The following is a 25,606-nucleotide window of genomic DNA, read 5'->3' as shown; positions in this document are numbered from 1 at the left end:
TTGTGCTGTGTGTGTGTTTTGATCCACTTGTACGTCACAGTGTCTTTAAAATAGCCGCCTCATGTCCATGTAGGAAATTCACTATCATTATATAATATCTTGCAACAGCATCTACTCAGTGTTGCTATATTCAGCAGTGCAGAGGCAAAGTTTGACTGACTGCTATGTAAACACATAGTTGCAGAAGGAATTGTATCGAGCATATCGACAAATCTACATCAGAAATAAATTGCTGTTGAGAAAAAAAACTATCAGTGTTTAACAAACATACATGATTGAACAATTTACACATTGCATATTGCCAACAAACAACTGATTAATCTCAATATTTACCTAAGAAGTGAAATGTAATTCAAGTATCATAGTGAAAAACATAATAAAACTGTTCCTTTTATGGAATTCACATGTGTGTGTGAATCCTAATACAGTGCAATTATTGAATGTATAAAAGCTGCATGCAACTTCATGTTTAGCTGGTGCAGTGACAAAATTAGCTGCCTCAGCTGCAGCAGACTTAACAAAGGACTCCCAGCGAGTATACTATCACTCTGAAAACACTCAATGGGTACAGAGCGTCACACACACCCATTCAATGCAGTGTCTCTGTGGTGTGCCAACTCACATGCCTATTACATAACAGGGCTCCTACTCCCAGGCCTCACGCCCCTGGCAAATCTATGCACGCTTTGCTACACATGAGCTATTTATACACTGCACCCAAGACAGGGTTGGTTCAAAAATACCTCTCCAGTCAATTATTCATTGAGAAACATTCCAAAACAGATCTGGGGAGTGGGTTCGGCTGCACAGGAATAGACCAAGGGGCTCACAATAAATAATGTCCATTAGCAATGCAGCAGCAGCAGCATCAGCAGCAGCGGCAGCGGCCCGTTTGTCCTCAGTGGTACCGAATCTGAGGGAGGGAGAGGGCGGCAGCGGCAAATTTGCCCTCTCATGTGTTGTGCTTGTATTTATAGGAGTCTGTGCATACACTTCAGCTCCTCTGCAACCATCTTGTTCCTTTACAGGATTCTAAAAATAGCAGGCTGCACTGTGCTTGTGCCATTTTTAGTTCCTGCAAACTTAAAGTGAGGGGGGGGGGGTGAAAAAAAAGGCAGCAGGAAAGAAAAAAAAAGTGCTGCTTCACATACTATGTGGATGTTCTTCTGTGTGTTAAGGGACATACTGTTCCAGCTCTGGATGGATGCTCAGTGCTGCATCGGCAGCGTCGTGTTCAAATAAACAGCGTTGCGCAGCCAGGTTTTAATCTTTGTTTCCCATGTTTTTGTTTAACACATTGATGACACTGGAAGCAAAGCATGTTATTTCAAGTTGAAGTACAAAACCTAATGAGTTTTCAGGTTTAGGGATGCCAAACTACAAAGCTTCTAAAGTGTCTAATTATTATTCATTTGCTTCTGTAGACAACTAACAGATGAAGAGCTGTAGCTATAAAAATGACTTCTCCACAGAGTGCGCAGCCGCTACATACATGTCTTTATAGTATTTCCTGTCAGAAAAAAATGAGAGGTTAATTAAAACAGAAAGGTAGAAATACAGTTTTATCTCGAGTGAGAAAACAAAAGCATAGAAAAAGTTGACAGTGTATCGCTGACTGGTTGCCACTTTAAAATCTCGTCACTGCAGCACAGCTAATTAAGCTGAAGAATTTCACAACAAGAAATTTATTTTTGAGCCTGTAAATGTTTAATTCAGACGCGATGCTTGGCAGAGCTACTAGAAAGCACATCTGCTCATCTGGTTAAGTTTCAAAGCGATCACACCTTCAAGTCAAACTCTTCAGGTTTCCTCGGTGCAGTTTAGATCAGGCCGGGCAGCAGCTGAGAAAAAAAAGTTATGCATCGCAATTGTTGGATTGCTTCAGTAAATGTGCGCTCACAGCCAACCAGCAATCAGTTTTTAATCATTATTTATTGTACACTAATTGTTGTTGAACATCCATCACTTCCTGTGCAGTGTATAGGATCCAAAGTTTTTATGAACTGCTTTAAATTTGATTCACAGTCTAGTAGAAAATGGATTCACTTGAGAAACTAATGACTTTGATGTCTCTATGTGTAGAGTATAAAATGCAAAACACTGATACCAGAAAAAAAAAAAGACAGTAAATTCCTCACTCAATGTTGAATATTATTCTGATGCCATGTGATCTGGAACAGAGATATCACATTGGGATATTGTGCAGCTTTTATGATGCTGAGTCATAATAGTGTCATTTCATTACGCAGTTAGTAGAGGCTGCGATCATAGAGCCTTGTAATTAAGCTTTATGGTTGTCTTTGAAATGATCTGACTTATAGATGTGAAATAATTATAACACCATAACTACAAATATAAATCTGTGCCTTGGAATGATTATTTACCCTCTTCCTAAATATCAACTGGATACTCTCCCTTCTATTATGATCATATTTAAATGTTTGAGTGTGATCGTTAAGCTACAGCTGCAGTGTCTGAATTATGGCTCAGTCCTGACAGAGCAGCCTGTGAGGACTGACTTTTTAGTTTTGATCACAAATCTGACTTTTAGATGGATATGATACATTTTGGACCAGGGCACAGACATAGAAGAAGTGAAGAAGAAGTGCACCTTAAAGAGGTTGGACAGTGCCACCATTAGGTTGGTTTTAAAATCTTGGTTGTGTATGTATGTTCAGTTTTCAGTCAGGGATTCTTATAGGGCTGATGGAAGTGAAATGTTACAATGGTCCAGTGTTGATTTAAGCTTCAAGGAGTCAAAACACAGAGACAAAGAACTGACGCAGAGAAATGAGCTGATGAAATCCACACATTGCCTTTAATACTGTACATTTAATACAGATCCCACTTTTAGAGTTTTTTTTTTTAATAGATGTTCAATGGCAAATCTTTTTTTTTTTCTGCCTGATGATTTCCATAAGTTAAGAAGCAAATGTTATAGCATATTTCATTTTCTCTCTTTTGTACTTAAATTAGCTTGGAGCAAAATCAAAGTCTGTAGGTCCCATATAAATAGGAATGATATAGAAAAAAAGTGCAAAAACTGAGAATTCCCATCCGGTTTATGAGGCAGAAACAGTGAGGGCAGAATATTGTTCAAATTCACTCATTTAACCTCCGAGTTGAGAAGCATATTCTCTACCATCTCTGCAAAAGATTGAAGCAAATACTGCTTGGCATTCTTTTCCAAAAAAAAAAAATTAAAATTCCAATTAAAACATTAAATTAAAACATGGCACCATCTCTAGGCTGCAGTATGTTTGTTCCTTATGAACAATGAAACAATATACTTGTATTTCCTTTATTTTAGATGCCATCTCATCAAACCAAAATGCTAAATGGTCTCCATAAATGACAGTGTGAGCTATCCCTCCAATTAGCACAGATAGAGATCGATACATTGCAGAGGAATTAAGTGGAACTTTAGAGCCTTATCCCCCTTTCATTTTTGCAAAACAAGCAAACCTAGAAAATAAAACAGAGCTTAACAGTCTTAACTTCTTGATTGTTAGATAACAAGAGGTCCTGCACTTAACAGATAAGTTGTGGGGCAAAGTATCTACAGTTGTGATGTTTCCTAATTCTTTGGGAATTTAGATCTCAAAGAGAAGAAGCCGCATATTTCTGGATATGAATCTTGATACCTAACCTTTAACCACACTCAAGCTTCTTACACTTTTATTTTGTGTAAGTTATCTGTGGTCTTTCAGATGAGGATGAGTGTGTGTATGTGTGTGTATTAGGGCTGGGCAATTAATCAAAAAATCAAAACCAACATTTAGAGCCTCTAACGGCTGTAATCCTGCCGGTGTGGAGGGTTAGGGTTTCCCCTTTTAATTCTCTCCCTACTGATGCATCATCCCCTGAATACACACTGTTGTATAGTCATGTGACACGGCCCCATCCCGTCCGCTACATGGAAGTGACCTGGAGGAAAACTCAAACACATAAGGTAGTGGCGGCCCACTGCTACCTGATTATTGCTGCAGTCGCCGCTGCTTCAGAATCGGGGCAGACGTACACGAGCTAATGTGTCCTTTTTTGTTTATAAAATGTCCTCTCCTCCATCGCTCATGATAGGCTGTTTCAATGAGCCCATGTGGGACTGTCTGACTGATGATTGGCTGTTCACGTGTCACTCTCAGCGCGCTCCATTGTCAAGGGATGTGACAGGCTGTTTTGTTATGTGCTTTCATGTCCTGCATTAAGTGCATAGATGCAAAAATTATCCAATGTTTTTTTTTTTTTTTCTTTTTTCGAGGGGTGGGGGATACTGTAATCGTAATTGAGATAAAAAGTTCAATTTATCATGATTTAGATTTGTGCCATAATGGCCCAGCTCAAGTGTGTATGTTGCTGTGTTGTGTATCTGCTGTGTGCATGGCTGCATGGCTGCATGGTGCGTGTGGGATCAAACTAGCAGAGTGGTTCAGGGCTGACGGCGTTCCCTCTTGGTGAGCAGGTAACACTGGATGGTTCTCAGTCGATCTTTGGCGGGGGCGAACTCCGGCTGCAGCTTCAGAGTGGACTCGTACCAGCGCATGGCTTTCTCAAACTCCTCCTGTTGTCACCAAACAAGAACAAACAGGTCACAATGAGGACACGAGACCTGGCAGCACTGGGTGGAATGTTAAAGGGATAGTTCAACATTTTGGAAAATTGGCCCATTGACATAATCGCTATAGGTTTAGGAGTAGGTTCGTTACCTTTAATTGTCGGTGCAAGTTATTTCGTTATTCAGCAGAGCAGAGCCGTGAGCTGCTCAGAGCTACGCTACGGAGGCTAATGGGATTTCTTGGTTTCCCTCATCAAACTCATCAAACACACAATCCAACAACTCCACAACGCTCTTGTGGACAAGTTGTGACCTACACATTCACCACGCTATGAGATAATAACGGAGCATTACGAGACAGAGTTGTTTTCGAGGTAAATACATGCAAAACCTCTAAAACAACTCTGTCTCATAACGTTCTGTTATTATCTCATAGCGTGGTGAATGTGCAGGTCACAACTTGTCCACAAGAGCGTTTGGGAGTTGATGGATTGTGTGTTTGATGAGTTTGATGAGGGAAACCAAGAAATCCCATTAGCCTCCGTAGCGTAGCTCTGAGCAGCTCGCGGCTCTGCTCCGCCGTTCTAAAAATAGCTTGCACTGACAATTAAAGGTAACGAACCTACTCCTAAGCCTATAGCGATTATGTCAATGGGCCAATTTTCCAAAATGTTGAACTATCCCTTTAAGAGTGAGGAGAGACTGAGCGGTGGCTCTCGTCGCTACGGGCAAACACAACGACCAAAACAGCAACAGAGAGTTTAAGTGTAGACGTTACCATTGCTATGTAGACATTGGCGAGGGTGAAGTGGTTCACGACAAAGTGCGGGGCAATTTCTACGGCCATACGGGCGACTGTGAGGGCGTCCTCCCACAGCCGAGCGTTCTGAAAGATGTTGGCCAGACTGATGAGGGGCACGTCCTGGTTCATGATTCAGGAAGAGACAGAAAGAAAAAAAAAGTTTATTATATTTATTTATTCACATTTGATACAGTCCTTTATTCAGAATAAGTACTGGGTAGGTTTATTCATTTTGATTCAACTTGCCTTCATGTGATGGGGAGCGTAGTTGAGAGCCTGTCGTAGGCAGTCGATGGCTCTCTTGCCTTGACCTTTGACCCTCCAGTACAGTGCAGCCATGCTGGATAAAACCCAGGATGTCTGATTCTGCAGGTGGAGAAGGGAAAACATGTGTAACTGAAACTTCATTGGTTGAGTTGTCATAAATGTTGCAGTTCAGTATTAAAACAGCTGGGTGTTACTACTAATAAATGAAACAGTGATGACACCTTCCTCAAATAATTATTTATTTCCCACAGACCTTTTTAATTCCTTCCATTTACAACAAAGTAGCATAAAAGCTCCTATCTTGAGATGGCTCATGTTGTACACAGCCATGACACTGAGATTTTAGACTGTTACTGTGTGGTTTCCTGATGTGTGCGTTTTACACATACATGCACCGTGCAATAATATCTAGTAGAGAATGATGCAATTACTAGGAGCAAAATATAATAATCTGTGCTGTGACCTAGTAGCGCTGTTTGTCTGTACGTGTTCTCTGTTTATTGTGTATGTGTGCGTGTATGCATTGGATTATCGCTGACTGCAGCCTGGTGTGGCTCTGATTGTCCAAAACAAATTTCCCGCTTGGGACAATAAAGTGTATTTTGATTTTGATTTTGATATTTGAAGTGATGGAGAATTCCTTATGTAGCTCAGACGAGACTAATTAAACCTACCAAACCTAACAGGTTTAAGAACACAGTGCGGTTCTAACTGCAGATAATTACAATCTAATAGCCGTGACCTGGGAGCAGCGGAGGCCTCACCTTCTCCAGCACTTTAGCGATGCGTGTGCCGACCTGCTCAAAGGACTGAGGGGAGAACTTATCTTTGCCCAGATTCTGCAGGACCTGTGGGTGAGGATAAGAGGAGACACAAGAGACTATTAGCTGACAAGTGGAGCTGTTCGGATTATCTAACGATCGTCTGACTCTCTATTGTGTCATTTCCTTTATTGTGTCTAACAAGGATTTTCAATACATAAGGACTGATCCTGATTTTATTATCCACATATGTTGCATGGTCCAGAAATCATCCTGTGATTGTTTTTGCTGTTAAAGCTTAGCTGTGCAAGTTCTGGCATCAGCTACAGGCTCTGTGCTACAATTTCCTCCTTTAGAGCTTAATTGTTCACATTAAGTTTGCACATTCACTAGGGCTGTATAAGTTAACGCATTAACACATTAATAATGTGATTTATCTAGAGACAATAATGCGCGATTAATCTAGTCACGTGACTCACAGACAAAATCTGTTGGTTTGACAGTGATCAGACTGTGAGTTGTAACCTGTGTCGCAAGTGTTTCCTATGATGGACGGTGTCCTATCAGACGTACGGCAGCTTCAGGAGGACAAAGTTCTCCATTCACATCCAAGCCTGTGATGCGTTTTGTGTATCACAGTTGCAGTGTGCAAATCAAAATATAGTGATAATGTCGCAGATGTGTTATTGTATTTTCACATCTGTAAAATGGCATCTTTAAATTCTAATGGATTAAATGTAGGTAAATAAATTGCACCAGTCAATACAGAAGTAATATATATAATATTCAGTATTTTAATCGTGATTAATCACAGAATGGTAATGTGATTAACTGAGTACATTTTCTAATTGTTTGACAGCACTAATATTCACATGATACATGGTGTATACAAGTACAGATGAGAAGCTGAGGCTTAGTTGGATAGGAATGCATGTTGACAAAGCTCATCCATATTCCCTTGTTGTAAAGACATGATAAAACGATGGCTGCTGCCTCTGCCTACCTCACGCAGTTGACTCTCTCCAGTGTAGTGGATGGCGGCGCGGTTGGCCACGCCCGCCAGGTGGTCCAGGGTGTGCATACTGGCAGCTAGGTTGGCGTTACATAAAGGTTCAGCAGCCGGCTCTTGGAGTGGAGTGGCAAAGTCTATGTGCTCAGTGATGCTGGAAAGAGACAGCCAAGGACAAAATATATAATTAAAAACATGAAAGGCTAAATACTATATGTACTGAATTTAGGTCGGTGATATGCCTGTGATGTAAGAACGTCAACGAGGCAGCCGTGCTGTCTTTTCCCCTTTGTTTTCTTTTCCTCAACACTCAACTGTTGTTTAATAAAAACACTCAAGACATTTCTCTGGCATCTTCAAAGCTTTTCTGGATATTATTTTTCTAACTATATAACCAAATGTCACTGACACAACTGACAGAGTGTACATGGTCAATGTTTCAGCACCAACTCAACTTATAGTAAATTAAAGGGATAGTTCAACATTTTGGCATATTGGCCCATTGCCATAATCCCTATACTGTAGCTTTAGGACTAGGTTCGTTACCTTTAATTGTCGTTCTAAAAATAGTTTGCACCAACAATTAAAGGTAACGAACCCACTGCTATGGCTATAGGGATTATGGCAATGGGCCAAAATGTTGAACTATTCCTTTAAGATGCATGAATCTTTTTTTAGGCCAACTTGAGGATGAAAATTTGATTATCATCAAGGGGCACCCATTGTCTTACTCGATGTTCTTGGCAGAGACAGCCAGCCAGGTGCTAGCGACAGTGGTGAGGTCTACTCTTCGTGTCCGCTGGCACTCCTCCGGCCCGGGCCAGCCAAGACTTGTGTAGTCCCTCCAGCGACCTGTCCAGACACACACACACACAAACCACGAGGACATGCGTCTCAGTGAGGTGACAGTCCAGCTTCTCACAGCCTGCTCTGTGTACAGTAAAACGTAGGGCGCGTGCGGTACCTGAGGGTCCAGGTGATGGGATGGTCGGTCCACTGATCTCCAGGATGGAGTGAGCTCCAGGCAGCGACTCCCCGTTCTGGCCGTCGTCAGAGTTGGCAACACTTTCTACCCCGTCCACCTTGGCCTTCCTGACCCGCTTCACCTGGAAGGTGATCTGATGAGCACACACACAAAATGATCAGATCATCACTTTGGGGTTCCTACTCTGCTTGAACTCATTTCCCAGGACTTTTTCAGCTGCTACAGTCTGACAGAGATGTTATTATTAGCAAATTGTTCTTTTCTTCAGTTGTACCTTACTTTGTACATGATTGTTTCTGTGTTTATTCCTCTCCGCTGATTTCAAGATGTGCAGTCTATGGCTCTGACTTATCTATGAAATAATCTCTTACATGCTTAGAAATTATAACAAATTTATCATAGAACAAATCAAAAAAAGTGTTGTTTTTAATTTTTATACCATGTCCACTGCAGCTCTCTGCTGCCCCTCTATCTGTCACTCAGCAGAGAAAACCCTCATGCTCGTAGTCCAATACTGGAAACACTCATCAACTCAAAGTCGCTAAGTTTCCTCACTAAGCACTTGTTTGAAAAAGAAATCCTCGGTGTGGTCTGAAAAAGTCAAATAGAGCTCTAGTAGCTGATGTCAAGATGTGATAAATAGTTTTCCATGACCATAACTTGAGCTTTTCCAGGATATTTGACTTATTTTTTTCTCATTTTCCATGTGTTTTCCATGACTGGAATTAGTCAACCGTATTCCAGGTTTTCCAGGCCACTGCGAAACCCTGCACTTCAGTCACCCCCCCCCCCCCCTTCGACCTGTATGTGCAGCAGTCTGGTGATGGCCGGTCAAACCTGACTCACCCACTCTGCTCCCTCGTCGTCCTCGCAGTTTCCGAAGCATGGCCCGCCGCCGGCACGGGCACCCATGACGCGGTCGTTCTTCAGCACGCGGATACCTCGCAGGTCCCCTCGCTTGCCTCCGACGTCCAGCGCCCCCTCGAAAGCCCCCATCAGGTCCTCCTTCAGCTGCCACTCCTCCTCCCCCTCCGCTCCTCCGCCCCCGAACGGGGTGGCCATTTTAGCAGTTCCTGAGGGAGAGGGAGAATCCCGGTGCTGTCCAGCTGCCTCACCTGACCCATTGCTGTCCAGGACAACCTCTGAGAGAGAGAGGGGAGGGGGCAAAGAATCTAATTAGAGTGGCCTGGAGAAACAGGAACACTCAACTCTTTGTCTCACAAATGCAGGGCAGCAAATTAAGCTGTATGAGACTCATGTGGTCTAATTCTCAGTGACATATTGTCAGGAAAATAAGGAAAATTCTATTTCATAAATCATACTAAACCAGCAATACCCATACAACGTTAAATAGTGGTTGTGCTTGCAATCACTATAGAAACTGGTCTGGCATTACTGTAACTTGATTGTATTGTATTTGCTGCTGATTTCATTGTACTCTTTTGATTGTTATTGTTCTATTTGTTTGTTATTGTTTTAAATGTGAAGCACTTTGTAAATTTAATTTCAAATACAAATAAAGTTATTATTATTATTTAGTGGAGAATCTTTTTTGTTCAAGTTGGATGGGGTGGAAACTTAGGAAAATACTCGTTCAGTACAGTTTTTCACATGTCATAACAACTTCACTGGACCAAACACACTTTGCAACAAAGTTATGGGCGGATTCTCCTGAATGTTTCAACTTCTCATCATATTCTTACTCTCAAAGAGCAAGGAGTCCTCCATGGCGGCGATGGCTGGAGCATCCTGTTTCTCTTCGCTGGCCTCCCATTCCTCCAGCTGGATGCCCAGGTCCTCCTCAGCCATGCAAGCAGCTCCCTCTGGATCAACACAGGTGGAGGAGGAATTATTACTCCATAGTCCATACCTACCATGATAATAGAGCTTGGGCACACAGTTACTGGATGTGTTCACAGTGAATTAATTAATGATTACTGGTACAAAAAAAAAGATGTAGAACATTATGTTGAATCATAGACTGTAAAAAATATGGACGTAGCATCCGTGACGTCACCCATTGGTTTTGGGAGTCGTTTTGACTCAAATATGGCGGCCTGAACAGCGCCATGTTGGATTTACGGGCCGAGAACCCGCCCACTGGCCTCGCAGCAGCTGTCTCCAGACCGCTCCGGACCTGTCACTCAACGTTTCCGCGTCCTAATTGGACAGAATTTTAAACCTAATAATAGTAAAACGGTTAACAGTTTAAAAAAAATTCACCCCCCTCAGAATGTGTGCGGGGGTAGAAACTATCGGTGGAGACCAAAAAACCTAAAGGCACCAGGCTTTGATCATGTTTATTGAGGATGTAAAGTCAGCTATTTCAACATGGGGGTCTAGTTTTTGAACGCGGAAGTGAGCTTCACTTTTCAGACGGACAACTGCCCCCTTGTGTTGAATGTATTCTCCAACACTGTTCCGTGAATTCATTGATAGTTGGTGATACACATTAGTGTGTTGGTAAATCTGGAATAAAATGAATCGGAGTCTTGAATGGTTACCACCCCGCCTGCCTCTTGTTACTCTGAATAAGTTACAAAGGCAGTTTGGATATTTAGTTTACCAAACAAAGCAGCTCTCCTCTCTGCTTCTCTGGTGTAATCACTCACTGATTCTATTCACTCTGGAGAAGGGGGTTTCTAAGTGTTTCAATCTGCACTCTATTACTTGATGTCACAGTCTTACAGGAGCCATGGAGGATCTGTGTAAAGAGTTGTGTATGTGATGGGGGATACCATGGATTACTAAGTACACTAAGGTTTTTTTTTTCTCCTTGTACTGCTCAAGGCTGAACACATCTTTTGAGAGAGTAAGACAATGAGGCTGTTAAGACTAAAATGATAGTAACATGCTTTACCATTGATTATACCTCCTAACACTGCAGCATTACAACAACGCTATTATTGTGGCTCTTTGTTGCACTGGTAGGTATTTGCAGTTATTAGCTGTTTTACACCGATACCCATTATGCTGGGCTGTGGGGTGGGATGTATTTACTACCTTCTATATGGCCTTTCCCAGAATGCACACCCCTCGTGTTAAAGAGGAACTAAGCAGGATTTTTCCCGTGGCTATGCTACATTTTTACCTTAATTGAAAAGCTCCGGAGTAATTGTGATGATGATTAACTACATGACTTGTGACTTGTTAGGAGTGAGAACGGAGGCTCTGTGCCTTCCACCTGGCGTCTCATGGCTGAAAACACCTTGCAACATCAGTGTAGTACCTGGCTGCTGCCCTGGTGTCCCAGCTCTCATCTCTGCAGCACCGTGACACAATCGTTTGTTTATGACAGTTAAGACTACACAGATATACTCGTCGTAACTGTAAATGTTATATAGCATTATCCACCGCTCCATTTATTGATTTTTCGCCGGCTTCGTTGTAAACAAATGCACATGGCCAGGAAGAGGGGTAGCAAAATGGCTTAAAAGTGACTGAATTTGCATAGTTCCTCTTTAAGGTGTTAATCTGGGCATGAGGATCATATTGAAATAGCTCTGTTTTCATTTTCCTTGCTTCATCAAAAGAACTCACTGTTTTCAGGCCTTAACATGCTTGCACATGTGTCAGGCCTGGTGAGAATCTGCATGTAATATGGGCCTTATGTTAGCCTAGAAATCTAGACGCACTTTAGCGGCAGCAAATATATTTGCTCTGTAGGTGGGTCTAGAAACGAGCCATAAGAACTTTTTGAGTCTAGAACACCGTTTGTGTTCACCAATCACAGCGATTTATCTGTTTAGAGAGTCATTGGGCGGGCTTAACGCGATGACGACATACATTTTAATTGGCTTATCAGGCTAACGTCATCCTGCTCTTTGCTCTGATTAGTCGTAGCGCTACCCTATTGCGTGCAGAGGCAGTTTGAAAGACAGCCTTCATCCCGCCCCCTGGATTGAGCCGAGGTCTACCGGTCATTGCCAGACCATACATTTTAATGATATAGTCTGGCTTGTCAGGCTAGCCTTATGTATGAGCACAACAAAATCACTCAATAGTGCCACCTAGGGATATTCAGTGAGGTTTTTGTTGTCACCGTATCAAAGTTTGGAGCAAAGAGAGCAAGAAAGACACCATTTCTCAGGTGTGTTTTCCTGCAATTTAGCAAGAAAGTGAATCTACGTATTCCATGTGTGGTGTTTTGATAATCCATGAGCATGAATAAAAAGGTGGGCAGCCCACATCATTTCCATCTGTTTGACTTTAGCAGCACTGCTAAAAGGATCAAACATGTAGGAGGAACTGCAGCCACCATAGATTTTAATAGGAGAAATGTTTGTATTTTTTTTTTGTGGTGTATATTTAAACTTTTGCCCCAACTTAAGGTGGGTGTGTGTTTTATAAGTGCTTGTGTGCCCTCATGTACTCGGCGTGCTTTATGGGAGCAATACTTAGCTTTGGAGAATAAAATATAGACCCTTCTAAATTTGGCAACAGCTATTTTCTGCTGCTTAAATTATTGAGTGGCAAAATTTCTCCACTTCAAAGCACTTTTCTCTTCACTCCCACTGATATGAATAAAAAAGCAGGCCTCTGTTCACATCAGAAGCACAACATACTACTTGTTTTTCACAGCCACTCTTGCAGCTTCAAGGGACGACATGGGGGGTTTCTAGGTGCAAGGCCCGCAGAGTGTACATTATGTACATTATGAGCCCATGGCTAATTCTCAGGTCAATATAGCCAACTGGCAAAGATGGTCAACACAAAAAGGTATTAATTAGGGCCACGGGCAATCGCACCGGGCACTGGTCCCAACAGCTATGAAATAGCTGCAGGGACCAGTGCCCGGGCGAAGCCCGGGCACTACTGTTATTGTGTGGATTTTTTCTTATTAGTGTGAATGCTTCCAGCATTCACACTATTGTTATTCGGTTCGGCCATTTTCTGCCTTTCTTCGTCATGTAACTAGTCCTTCATACTTTGTGCTATTTCAACAATTCAAATATCAAATTGTTCAGCCTTTTCGGGACAGGTGTGCTATGTCTTTTCTCTTTTCAACTATTCATACTTTTTGCAATATTCAACTATTTCTGATTTTTTTTTCCCCATAGAGAATGCATTGGAACAGTCTTGAAACTCTTCAAATCTTCTTACTTCTTTCAGCCTTTAAAGCGTCCACATACTTTCAGCTAGAGACTTCATTCAAATTCTGAGCTGTAGACAAACTTCTAATGTATTCATCCTGTATGTACAACTTTTTCATAGCTTGTACCGTTTTTGAGATAAATCCTTTAAAAGCACATGAGGATTTCTGACAAATTTCACACTTTTCAATGAGTGTGTATGGGGTTGGGTCAGAGTGAGTGACATCATCGTTAGAGTGAGAGGGATCGAAAAAACATTCAGGATTTTTTCTGGATAAATTGCCAGCACGGCCACAAATTAAACTCTAGACACATGATTTCCTCACCGGTTTGTAGCCACACTTGTTGTGTCTCATTTAATGTGTTCAAAACAGCAGACAGACTTACAGAATTGTCTCAGTGAGCCTAATTGTCCAGCTAGACCCGCTCCAGTGGCTCATCCACTTCAATAGAAAAGTAGGAGCTGATTTTTTTAGAAAAGCAGAAATGCCCCCCTTTTCTACCTTGCCACCCTGAGAAAAGTTTTTGCCCTACAAACATTTAATGCACATTGCCTCGCTCAGGAAGGTCTGCTTGCCCAGATGGTCAGATGGCCACATTCTGATTAGAGGTACGGTTCTCTTTTTCTGGGCTGTTTTGGGAAGCTGCTCAGAGCTCAAATCTCTCTGCTCTGCTCTGCTCTGTGTGCAGTTGGTCCAGCTGTAGGGGCCAGCTCGTTATCAAAGTCTATAAATAGAACAGTGCAGCTGCAGCCTGGCCGCTCGTTAAGATGTTTTTAAACACAGCCCCACACACACACATGATAAACCAGACTGACAGAGAATGTCCACGCACAAACACAGGCATCACACTCACACAGACAGACACACACAGACACTCACACACAGTCACACATGCACACATACACAAACAGATAAACACACAAACACAACACTGTTCCACACAGTAAAATGTAAGCATGGTAGTCGCCATGGTAACTTCTGAGGGCAGGCTGCCACACAGGTGTAATCAATCAGATCATTAGGGAGAGAGGAGTTTTGTGGCGCTTAAAGGGATAGTTCACCCTAGAATGATATTTCGCTCATTATCTACTCACCCTCATGTTGACTAAGGGCTGGAAGAATTCTCAGAGTCCACCGTCCCTTCTCTGAGTTACAGGGGGTCTTGGCGTAGCAGTGCATGTCCATATAACGGTTGCAAAGGGACACCAGAGCTCTTCGTAAAAAAACACACACAAAAAAACATCCTGGTCCGTCCAAATCTCGCGTGATTCGCAGTAACCGCACTGACGCCGGCGCAAATCACGCGAGATTTGGACGGACCAGGAAGAGGAGCTTCGAGAAGCTTCCGCTACAAACAAGCTTAAAATATAGACTTATTTAATTTTTTTCGGGACAATTACGCAATTTGGGGCTTCAGCACAAGACGGACATTACATACGAGCATCATGGAGGTATTTGGATGTTTTTTTGTGTGTGTTTTTTTTACGAAGAGCTCTGGTGTCCCTTTGCAACCGTTATATGGACATGCACTGCTACGCCAAGACCCCCTGTAACTCAGAGAAGGGACGGTGGACTCTGAGAATTCTTCCAGCCCTTAGTCAACATGAGGGTGAGTAGATAATGAGCGAAATATCATTCTAGGGTGAACTATCCCTTTAACAGTTTTACTTTCTGCACATGTACACGCAGACAGAGAGACCGTCAGACTCACACACACACACACACACACACACACACACACACAGGTTTTCAGCTCAAATTCATCAGGCTCTCAATTATTTTATACTTTTGATGTAAACATCTCCAACAATTTATATTTTTCTCATGAATTTAAGTTCAGACGTTTAGTCTTTCCAACTCTATTAATAGTAGTACAATTACAGGTGGAGCCTGGGACATAGGATGCAGCTTTTAACATGTGTCCTATCTATCTATCTATCTATCTATCTATCTATCTATCTATCTATCTATCTATCTATCTATCTATCTATCTATCTATACCCCTCCCTATTTTTTAACCCCTCTGTCTCCTTTCTTTCTTTCTTTCTTCTACTCCTTCATTTGTATTTTACGTAACTTTTTATATCCTTCCCTCTCTATCCATCCATCCATCCATCCATCTACCTCTTTCTATCTATCATCCCCCTCTCTCTTTTTCTTCTTTCTTTCTTTCTTTCTTTCTTTCTTTCTTTCTTTCTTTCTTTCTTTCTTTCACTCCATTTCTGTCTTTTTACTTCTTTGTTTGTTTGATTGTTTCTTTCTTTCTTTCTATTCCTTTTCTCTTCCTTTGTTTTTACTCCATTTCTTTCTTTCTTTCTTTCTTTCTTTCTTTCACTCCATTTCTGTCTTTTTACTTCTTTGTTTGTTTGATTCTTTCTTTCTTTCTACTCCTTTTCTCTTCCTTTGTTTTTACTCCATTTCTTTCTCTCTTTCTTTCTCTCTTTCTTTCTTTCTTTCTTTCTTTCTTTCTTTCTTTCTTTCTTTCTTTCTTTCTTTCTTTCTTTCTTTCTTTCTGTCCTTTTCTTTTTTCTCTCTTGTTTCAATCTTTCTTTCTTTCAACAATTTCTTCAGCTCATTCAGCATTGCTTCCAGCATTCACACCATTTCCATTCTTGGAAATGTTTTTTCTAGTTATTAGTGTGACTGCTGAAGCAGTCACACTATTGTTCTTCTGTTTGGCCATTTTCTTCCGCCTTTTTACGGTCTTCTTCTAGTCCTTCATACTTTGTGCTATTTCAACAATTCATATATCAAAACGTGCAGCTTTTTTTGAACTTTATCGGCATTACTTTTCTCTTTTTAACTATTTATACTTTTTCAAATATTTAACTTTTTCACAAAAAATCTCACATTCATCAAAGTCTCAACCTCTCTTCTTCACAACTCCACTGTAGTGTAGGGGTTAGGATAACTGCTTGCCAACCCTAAGGTCACTGGTTCGAATCCAAGGGAAGAACTCTTGTTATGTTATGTTGAATTCTGCTCTCCTCCCCCGCCTTCAATTGGTTACAGGTGTTTGTTATCTCCTTGATTACTCATACCAGTTTGCAGCACATCATCACATTACAATGAATGACAACAGTCTTGAAAGCAGTGTGCTCTCTGTAGCCGAGTGGCAGAGTAAAGGTTTAGTGATCATATGGTCATGGGTTCGATTCCTGCCTCAGTCTTTTCACTTCATTGCTTGACTTTTGATTCCAATTATTCAGCTGTCATTGGACAGTCTTTGATTCCTCATAGTATAAAGCTCATTGTAACTCAGGTTCTCTGTGGCCATATGGTTAGTGCTCAGCCTGAAATTCACAGAAATTTTCATTCTAAGTCATTCAAGCTTGACTCTCAAGCTTTCTTGATGTTGACAGTGTGCAGATCATTAACAGACAACAGTCTCTGCAACTGTGTGTGCACTGTGGCCTAGAGGCAGAGTGGAAGTCTAATGACCATGAGGATGTGGGTTCGATTCTGACCTTAGTCAAACATTTGTATGGTGATCACAGCTTGCACTATTTGCTAATTCTGCAACAGCGTTCAGTTGCTGTCAGCAGTCACACCATTTCCATTCTTGGAAATGCTTTTTCTAGTTATTAGTGTGAATGCTGGAAGCATTCACACTATTGTTATTCGGTTCGGCCATTTTCTGCCTTTCTTCGTCATGTAACTAGTCCTTCATACTTTGTGCTATTTCAACAATTCAAATATCAAAATGTTCAGCCTTTTCGGGACAGGTGTGCTATGTCTTTTCTCTTTTCAACTATTCATACTTTTTGCAATATTCAACTATTTCTGATTTCTTTTTCCCCATAGAGAATGCATTGGAACAGTCTTGAAACTCTTCAAATCTTCTTACTTCTTTCAGCCTTTAAAGCGTCCACATACTTTCAGCTAGAGACTTCATTCAAATTCTGAGCTGTAGACAAACTTCTAATGTATTCATCCTGTATTTACAACTTTTTCATAGCTTGTACCGTTTTTGAGATAAATCCTTTAAAAGCACATGAGGATTTCTGACAAATTTCACACTTTTCAATGAGTGTGTATGGGGTTGGGTCAGAGTGAGTGACATCATCGTTAGAGTGAGAGGGATCGAAAAAACATTCAGGATTTTTTCTGGATAAATTGCCAGCACGGCCACAAATTAAACTCTAGACACATGATTTCCTCACCGGTTTGTAGCCACACTTGTTGTGTCTCATCTGATGTGCTCAAAACAGCAGACAGACTTACAGAATTGTCTCAGTGAGCCTAATTGTCCAGCTAGACCCGCTCCAGTGGCTCATCCACTTCAATAGAAAAGTAGGAGCTGATTTTTTTAGAAAAGCAGAAATGCCCCCCTTTTCTACCTTGCGACCCTGAGAAAAGTTTTTGCCCTACAAACATTTAATGCACATTGCCTCGCTCAGGAAGGTCTGCTTGCCCAGATGGTCAGATGGCCACATTCTGATAAGAGTTACGGTTCTCTTTTTCTGGGCTGTTTTGGGAAGCTGCTCAGAGCACAAATCTCTCTGCTCTGCTCTGCTCTGCTCTGTGTGCAGTTGGTCCAGCTGTAGCGGCCAGCTCGTTATCATGTCTATAAATAGAACAGGTGCAGCTGCAGCCTGGCCGCTCGTTAAGATGTTTTTAAACACAGGCCCACACACACACATGATAAACCAGACTGACAGAGGATGTCCACGCACAAACACAGGCATCACACTCACACAGACAGACACACACAGACACTCACACACAGTCACACACACACACACATACACAAACAGACAAACACACAAACACAACACTGTTCCACACAGTAAAATGTAAGCATGGTAGTCGCCATGGTAACTTCTGAGGGCAGGCTGCCAATCAATCAGATCATTAGGGAGAGAGGAGTTCTGTGGCGCTTATCAACAGTTTTACTTTCTGCACATGTACACGCAGACAGAGAGACCGTCAGACTCACACACCCAGACACACACACAGGTTTTCAGCTCAAATTCATCAGGCTCTCAATTATTTTATACTTTTGATGTAAACATCTCCAACAATTAATTTTTTTCTCATGAATTGAAGTTCAGACGTTTAGTCTTTCCAACTCTATTAATAGTAGTACAATTACAGGTGGAGCCTGGGACATAGGATGCAGCTTTTAACATGTGTCCTATCTATCTATCTATCTATCTATCTATCTATCTATCTATCTATCTATCTATCTATCTATCTATCTATCTATCTATCCCCCTCCCTATTTTTAACCCCTCTGTCTCCTTTTTTTCTTTCTTTCTTTCTTCTACTCCTTCATTTGTATTTTACGTAACTTTTTCTATCCTTCCCTCTCTATCCATCCATCCATCCATCCATCCATCCATCTACCTCTTTCTATCTATCACCCCCCTCTCTCTTTTTCTTTCTTTCTTTCTTTCTTTCTTTCCTTCTTTCTTTCACTCACTCCATTTCTGTCTTTTTACTTCTTTGTTTGTTTGATTGTTTCTTTCTTTCTTTCTATTCCTTTTCTCTTCCTTTGTTTTTACTCCATTTCTTTCTTTCTTTCACTCCATTTCTGTTTGTTTACTTCTTTGTTTGTTTGATTCTTTCTTTCTTTCTTTCTTTCTACTCCTTTTCTCTTCCTTTGTTTTTACTCCATTTCTTTCTTTCTTTCTTTCTTTCTTTCACTCCATTTCTGTCTTTTTACTTCTTTGTTTGTTTGGTTCTTTCTTTCTTTCTTTCTTTCTTTCTTTCTGTCCTTTTCTTTTTTCTCTCTTGTTTCAATCTTTCTTTCTTTCTTTCTTTCTTTCAACAATTTCTTCAGCTCATTCAGCATTGCTTCCAGCATTCACACCATTTCCATTCTTGGAAATGTTTTTTCTAGTTATTAGTGTGACTGCTGAAGCAGTCACACTATTGTTCTTCTGTTTGGCCATTTTCTTCCGCCTTTTTACGGTCTTCTTCTAGTCCTTCATACTTTGTGCTATTTCAACAATTCATATATCAAAACGTGCAGCTTCTTTTGAACTTTATCGGCATTACTTTTCTCTTTTTAACTATTTATACTTTTTCAAATATTTAACTTTTTCTGATTTTTTTCAGCTTTATAATGTGTGTGTGTTGCGTCTAACGAGCAGAGCCAGAGTGGTGTCAGAGTGGAGAGAGGCAAAAAAACATTCTAGAGTTTTTCTGGCTAAACTGTCAGCATGGCCACAAATTAAACTCTAGACAAATTATTTTCTCCAGTTTTGTAGCCACACTTGTCTTCTGGCTAAAATTCTGGTCAAAAATGCAAAGAGACTTAGATAATAATTTTAAATATTTTTTAAATGCAGCCAGGGAGCTCTCTGCTCTCATTAAGCTCAATGCATTTTTTTCACATCAGCAGGAGAAGGAGCTCAACTTTGTAACTTGCTGTTAAGTGCTTTTTAATTCATTTTAATTAGTGTGACTGCTGAAGCAGTCACACTATTGTTCTTCTGTTTGGCCATTTTCTTCCGCCTTTTTACGGTCTTCTTCTAGTCCTTCATACTTTGTGCTATTTCAACAATTCATATATCAAAACATGCAGCTTCTTTTGAACTTTATCGGCATTACTTTTCTCTTTTTAACTATTTATACTTTTTCAAATATTTAACTTTTTCTGATTTTTTTCAGCTTTATAATGTGTGTGTATTGCGTCTAACGAGCAGAGCCAGAGTGGTGTCAGAGTGGAGAGAGGCAAAAAAACATTCTAGAGTTTTTCTGGCTAAACTGTCAGCATGGCCACAAATTAAACTCTAGACAAATTATTTTCTCCAGTTTTGTAGCCACACTTGTCTTCTGGCTAAAATTCTGGTCAAAAATGCAAAGAGACTTAGATAATAATTTTAAATATTTTTTAAATGCAGCCAGGGAGCTCTCTGCTCTCATTAAGCTCAATGCATTTTTTTCACATCAGCAGGAGAAGGAGCTCAACTTTGTAACTTGCTGTTAAGTGCTTTTTAATTCATTTTAATTCACCAAAAAATAGTCACAGGTCACAAAAAAGTCCTCTTCTTACTTGGTGTGGCTAACTTATATTAATTTATTTTTGTTTTAAGCATCATTGAAAAATCTCACATTCATCAAAGTCTCAACCTCTCTTCTTGACAACTCCTCTGTAGTGTAGGGGTTAGGGTAACTGCCTGCCAACCCTAAGGTCACTGGTTCGAATCCAAGGGAAGAATTCTTGTTATGTTATGTTGAATTCTGCTCTCCTCCCCCACCTTCAATTGGTTACAGGTGTTTGTTATCTCCTTGATTACTCGTACCAGTTTGCAGCACATCATCACATTACAATGAATGACAACAGTCTTGAAAGCAGTGTGCTCTCTGTAGCCGAGTGGCAGAGTAAAGGTTTAGTGATCATATGGTCACGGGTTCGATTCCTGCCTCAGTCATTTCACATCATTGCTTGACTTTTGATTCCAATTATTCAGCTGTCATTGGACAGTCTTTGATTCCTCATAGTATAAAGCTCATTGTAACTCAGGTTCTCTGTGGCCATATGGTTAGTGTGTTAGGTGTTGTGCTATTTCAACAATTCATATATCAAAACGTGCAGCTTTTTTTGAACTTTATCGGCGTTACTTTTCTCTTTTTAACTATTTATACTTTTTAAAATATTTAACTTTTTCTGCAAATTAAACTCTAGACAAATTATTTTCTCCAGTTTTGTAGCCACACTTGTCTTCTGGCTAAAATTCTGGTCAAAAATGCAAAGAGACTTAGATAATAATTTTAAATATTTTTTAAATGCAGCCAGGGAGCTCTCTGCTCTCATTCAGCCCAATGCTGAGAATTCTCCACAATTCTGTCTGAAACATGCTTATGTCTGTGCTCTCTGTGGCGAAGTGGCAGAGTAAAGGTTTATTGATCATGAGGTCATGGGTTCGATTCCTTACTTTTTTTTTTAAGCAGAAGCCAGTGATCCTCTTATCAAAGGTTTTCTTTACCCCTCACATACTGTCTCTGTCTGTAGCCTAGTGGTTAGCTTGCTGGTCTGGAGACCTGAAAGTTGCTGGTTCAATTCTTGCCTCAACAACAATTATAGTGAATTATTTTCCCAGTTGTCCTCTGTTGACTTCTGATAACTTGCTTCATGTTGAAACTGCTGCTCTCAGCCTGAAATTCACAGAAATTTTCATTCTAAGTCATTCAAGCTTGACTCTCAAGCTTTCTTGATGTTGACAGTGTGCAGATCATTAACAGACAACAGTCTCTGCAACTGTGTGTCCACCGTGGCCTAGAGGCAGAGTGGAAGTCTAATGACCATGAGGTTGTGGGTTCAATTCCGACCTTGGTCAAACATTTGTATGGTGATCACTGCTTGCACTATTTGCTAATTCTGCAACAGCGTTCAGTTGCTATCAGCAGTCACACCATTTCCATTCTTGGAAATGCTTTTTCTAGTTCACCAAAAAATAGTCACAGGTCACAAAAAAGTCCTCTTCTCACTTGGTGTGGTTAATTTATATTAATTTATTTTTGTTTTAAGCATCATTGAAAAATCTCACATTCATCAAAGTCTCAACCTCTCTTCTTGACAACTCCTCTGTAGTGTAGGGGTTAGGGTAACTGCCTGCCAACCCTAAGGTCACTGGTTCGAATCCAAGGGAAGAATTCTTGTTATGTTATGTTGAATTCTGCTCTCCTCCCCCGCCTTCAATTGGTTACAGGTGTTTGTTATCTCCTTGATTACTCGTACCAGTTTGCAGCACATCATCACATTACAATGAATGACAACAGTCTTGAAAGCAATGTGCTCTCTGTAGCCGAGTGGCAGAGTAAAGGTTTAGTGATCATATGGTCACGGGTTCGATTCCTGCCTCAGTCATTTCACATCATTGCTTGACTTTTGATTCCAATTATTCAGCTGTCATTGGACAGTCTTTGATTCCTCATAGTATAAAGCTCATTGTAACTCAGGTTCTCTGTGGCCATATGGTTAGTGTGTTAGGTGTTGTGCTATTTCAACAATTCATATATCAAAACGTGCAGCTTTTTTTGAACTTTATCGGCGTTACTTTTCTCTTTTTAACTATTTATACTTTTTAAAATATTTAACTTTTTCTGCAAATTAAACTCTAGACAAATTATTTTCTCCAGTTTTGTAGCCACACTTGTCTTCTGGCTAAAATTCTGGTCAAAAATGCAAAGAGACTTAGATAATAATTTAAAATATTTTTTAAATGCAGCCAGGGAGCTCTCTGCTCTCATTCAGCCCAATGCTGAGAATTCTCCACAACTCTGTCTGAAACATGTTTATGGCTGTGCTCTCTGTGGCGAAGTGGCAGAGTAAAGGTTTATTGATCATGAGGTCATGGGTTCGATTCCTTACTTTTTTTTTTAAGCAGAAGCCAGTGATCCTCTTATCAAAGGTTTTCTTTACCCCTGACATACTGTCTCTGTCTGTAGCCTAGTGGTTAGCTTGCTGGTCTGGAGACCTGAAGGTTGCTGGTTCAATTCTTGCCTCAACAACAATTATAGTGAATTATTTTCCCAGTTGTCCTCTGTTGACTTCTGATAACTTGCTTCATGTTGAAACTGCTGCTCTCAGCCTGAAATTCACAGAAATTTTCATTCTAAGTCATTCAAGCTTGACTCTCAAGCTTTCTTGATGTTGACAGTGTGCAGATCATTAACAGACAACAGTCTCTGCAACTGTGTGTGCACCGTGGCCTAGAGGCAGAGTGGAAGTCTAACGACCATGGGGATGTGGGTTCAATTCCGACCTTGGTCAAACATTTGTATGGTGATCACTGCTTGCACTATTTACTAATTCTGCAACAGCGTTCAGTTGCTATCAGCAGTCACACCATTTCCATTCTTGGAAATGCTTTTTCTAGTTATTTTTCCACTTCCGGCCGATTTTCGATGTGCTACTAGTCCTGCAACTCGAAGAGTTGCAGGACATATTATATATCAAAACGTGCGTCCTGATCGGGATCGCTGTGCTATTACTTTTCTCAACAGTTTACGAATTTTTCGCGACGTAGTCGCGAAAAACTGCGCAAAAATTTTGCATGTAAGTCAATGGGACGGGCGAAAAAAAAAGACCGAAAAAGACCAATCATTGGAGTTTAACAAAAGTCTACTGCTCAGGCATACTTTCACCTAGAGACTCCATTTAAACTTTAAACAGTAGACACAAGTCTTGTGTATTGTCGTATTACTCCACGTTTTGATAGGTCATATAGTTTTTGATCAATCCCTGATCAATGACCATGATCATTTTTGGAGAAATTATGAGTTTATAATGGGTGTGTATTGCATGGAATGTTCGTGTCAGAGTGCGTGACATCATCGGTTAGAGTGGGAGAGAGTGAAGAAACATTCTGTATTTTTTCTGGATAAATTGCCACCACGGCCACAATTTACACTCTACAGACATAATTTTTTCAGAATTTGTAAGACAAACTTGTTATCTCTCATGTCATGTGCTCAAAATATCAGAGAGACTTACAGAACTTACAGAATCAGCCTCTGAGTGCGGCCACGTCTGTCCCTGCTCCTCATTGAGTCCAATACAAATATTTTCTGAGAGGAGCAGAACGGCCTGATGTTTTAAAACTGCCAGCGTCGCCAAAATATTTACTGTAGAAACACCAAATCGTACCGAAATTTTCAGTAAGTCCTTAGAGCAACGTTGATCTGTGTTTTGTTCTGATAGGAGTTACCGTTTTGTCATGCTAAGCCTAATTGTGAGGCCGGTTTAGAGGCAGAAAATGGCTGTTTTTCTCCACGTTTCTGTCTGTCTCAGCCTGCGGGGGCCCCTATCGCCGTGGTAACCTCTTTGATCCTCAGGCCAGGGCTCGTTAACTTCATAAACAATCCACCTGGCGCTCGTTTAAATGTTTATAAACACAGACACAGCTAAATCAGACTGACACAGGATGCAGCTACTAACTAACTATGTGACAAGTCAGTCACACACACACACACAGACTCTAGAGCCAGCTTCATGTGATTACAGTCACACACACACACACACAAACACACCTTCATGTGATTAAAACACAGTTAACGTGCAACAGAATTTAAACTTAAACCATGATTTAATCTGGTTTTAAAGTTAAACCTTGTTGGTGTCACACACACACACACAGACACACACACACACACACACACACACACACACACACACACAGGTAACCTAATGTGGTTACAGCTCCTCCATATCAGTGCTTATAGAAAGATGATCATGTGTCTGTCTGATCAGCTCTGTCTTGACCTTAAGATCGTGGGTTTGATTCCCATGTTGACAGAGATGGCACAACCCGCAGTAGCTCCCGTGGCCCATTCAAAATTTCCCGAGAGGAAATTTTCTAGTTTGTAAACTGTGATGTAAAAAACTGAACAAAATCTGACACCTTATTTAGACTCATTACTTTAATAAAAGGCATAAGTGGTAGAAAGGCATAAGTGGTAGAAACACTGATGCTCATTTTGTAAAAATGGTAAGATTGACCAACACCGATGCTTAGTTTTAAGAAACACACACATCTTTTTTTCTTTTTCTTTGGGAAATATGGGGAGGGCTTAAAAAAAAATCTTTACAGTGTACCTGCCACTGATACTGTATCAGGATCGACATTCTTTGTCTTTTGTGCTGAATAAGTGTGAAATAAAAAAAAAAGAATATATATATATATATATATATAAAGAGACAAAACAAATACAAAATTAAGCTTTTTTTCATTCAGGAAAGAACAAAACAAATCTCTCTAATGCTTCTGTACCTGTAAACTTTCTCTGGGGTCATTGCTGCTGTACTGCAACTCTGAGCTTTGTTGAACTCTAACAAAAATCAGGGAATATGTAAATCCTAGGACACGTTTTACATTACAGACACATCATTAAGAGAAGTTGGTGTGTAAGAGTTACTCACGTGAGCAGGGCTGTCGGTGTGAAAGGTTGTAAAGGAAGGGGTAGAACTGCAGACAGCGCAGCAGAGGTAGGCTGGTACGACACTGTTCACAGCCAGCAAAGGATGAGAAGGAAGAGGAGGAGGAAAGGGCCATGACCAGAATGTGGCGGAACAAGGCCAGAGCACCTGTCACATTGCCCTGGGCCAACTGCACGCTCACCAGGCTGAGCAGAGTGTGTGGCTGACCAAAACAAACAAACAAAAAAACAATACAAAACAAA

General features: G+C 40.7%; 1 protein-coding gene across 1 annotated transcript in view; it reads right to left on the bottom strand.

Moving 5' to 3' along the window:
* Positions 1–2,812: 2,812 nt before the first annotated feature.
* Positions 2,813–25,606, bottom strand: part of ttc17 (tetratricopeptide repeat domain 17) — a 32,994-nt gene continuing 10,200 nt past the window's right edge. Inside the window, exons 16-25 of the mRNA XM_085772288.1 lie at positions 25,347–25,566; positions 10,083–10,202; positions 9,226–9,521; positions 8,359–8,512; positions 8,126–8,246; positions 7,389–7,548; positions 6,389–6,472; positions 5,604–5,723; positions 5,334–5,477; positions 2,813–4,561 (exon numbers count right to left, since the gene is read on the bottom strand). Coding sequence (XP_085628414.1) covers positions 4,430–4,561; positions 5,334–5,477; positions 5,604–5,723; positions 6,389–6,472; positions 7,389–7,548; positions 8,126–8,246; positions 8,359–8,512; positions 9,226–9,521; positions 10,083–10,202; positions 25,347–25,566 — 1,551 coding nt within the window. The 3' untranslated portion in view covers positions 2,813–4,429. The remainder of the gene's footprint in view (positions 4,562–5,333; positions 5,478–5,603; positions 5,724–6,388; positions 6,473–7,388; positions 7,549–8,125; positions 8,247–8,358; positions 8,513–9,225; positions 9,522–10,082; positions 10,203–25,346; positions 25,567–25,606) is intronic.

Source organism: Trachurus japonicus, chromosome 3 (genome assembly GCF_045865225.1).
Source record: "Trachurus japonicus isolate A0001 chromosome 3, Traja_1.0".
In the NCBI taxonomy this organism is placed as follows: domain Eukaryota; kingdom Metazoa; phylum Chordata; class Actinopteri; order Carangiformes; family Carangidae; genus Trachurus; species Trachurus japonicus.
The sequence above is the reverse complement of the archived record's forward strand: the minus strand, read 5'-3'. Positions and strand labels throughout refer to the sequence as shown.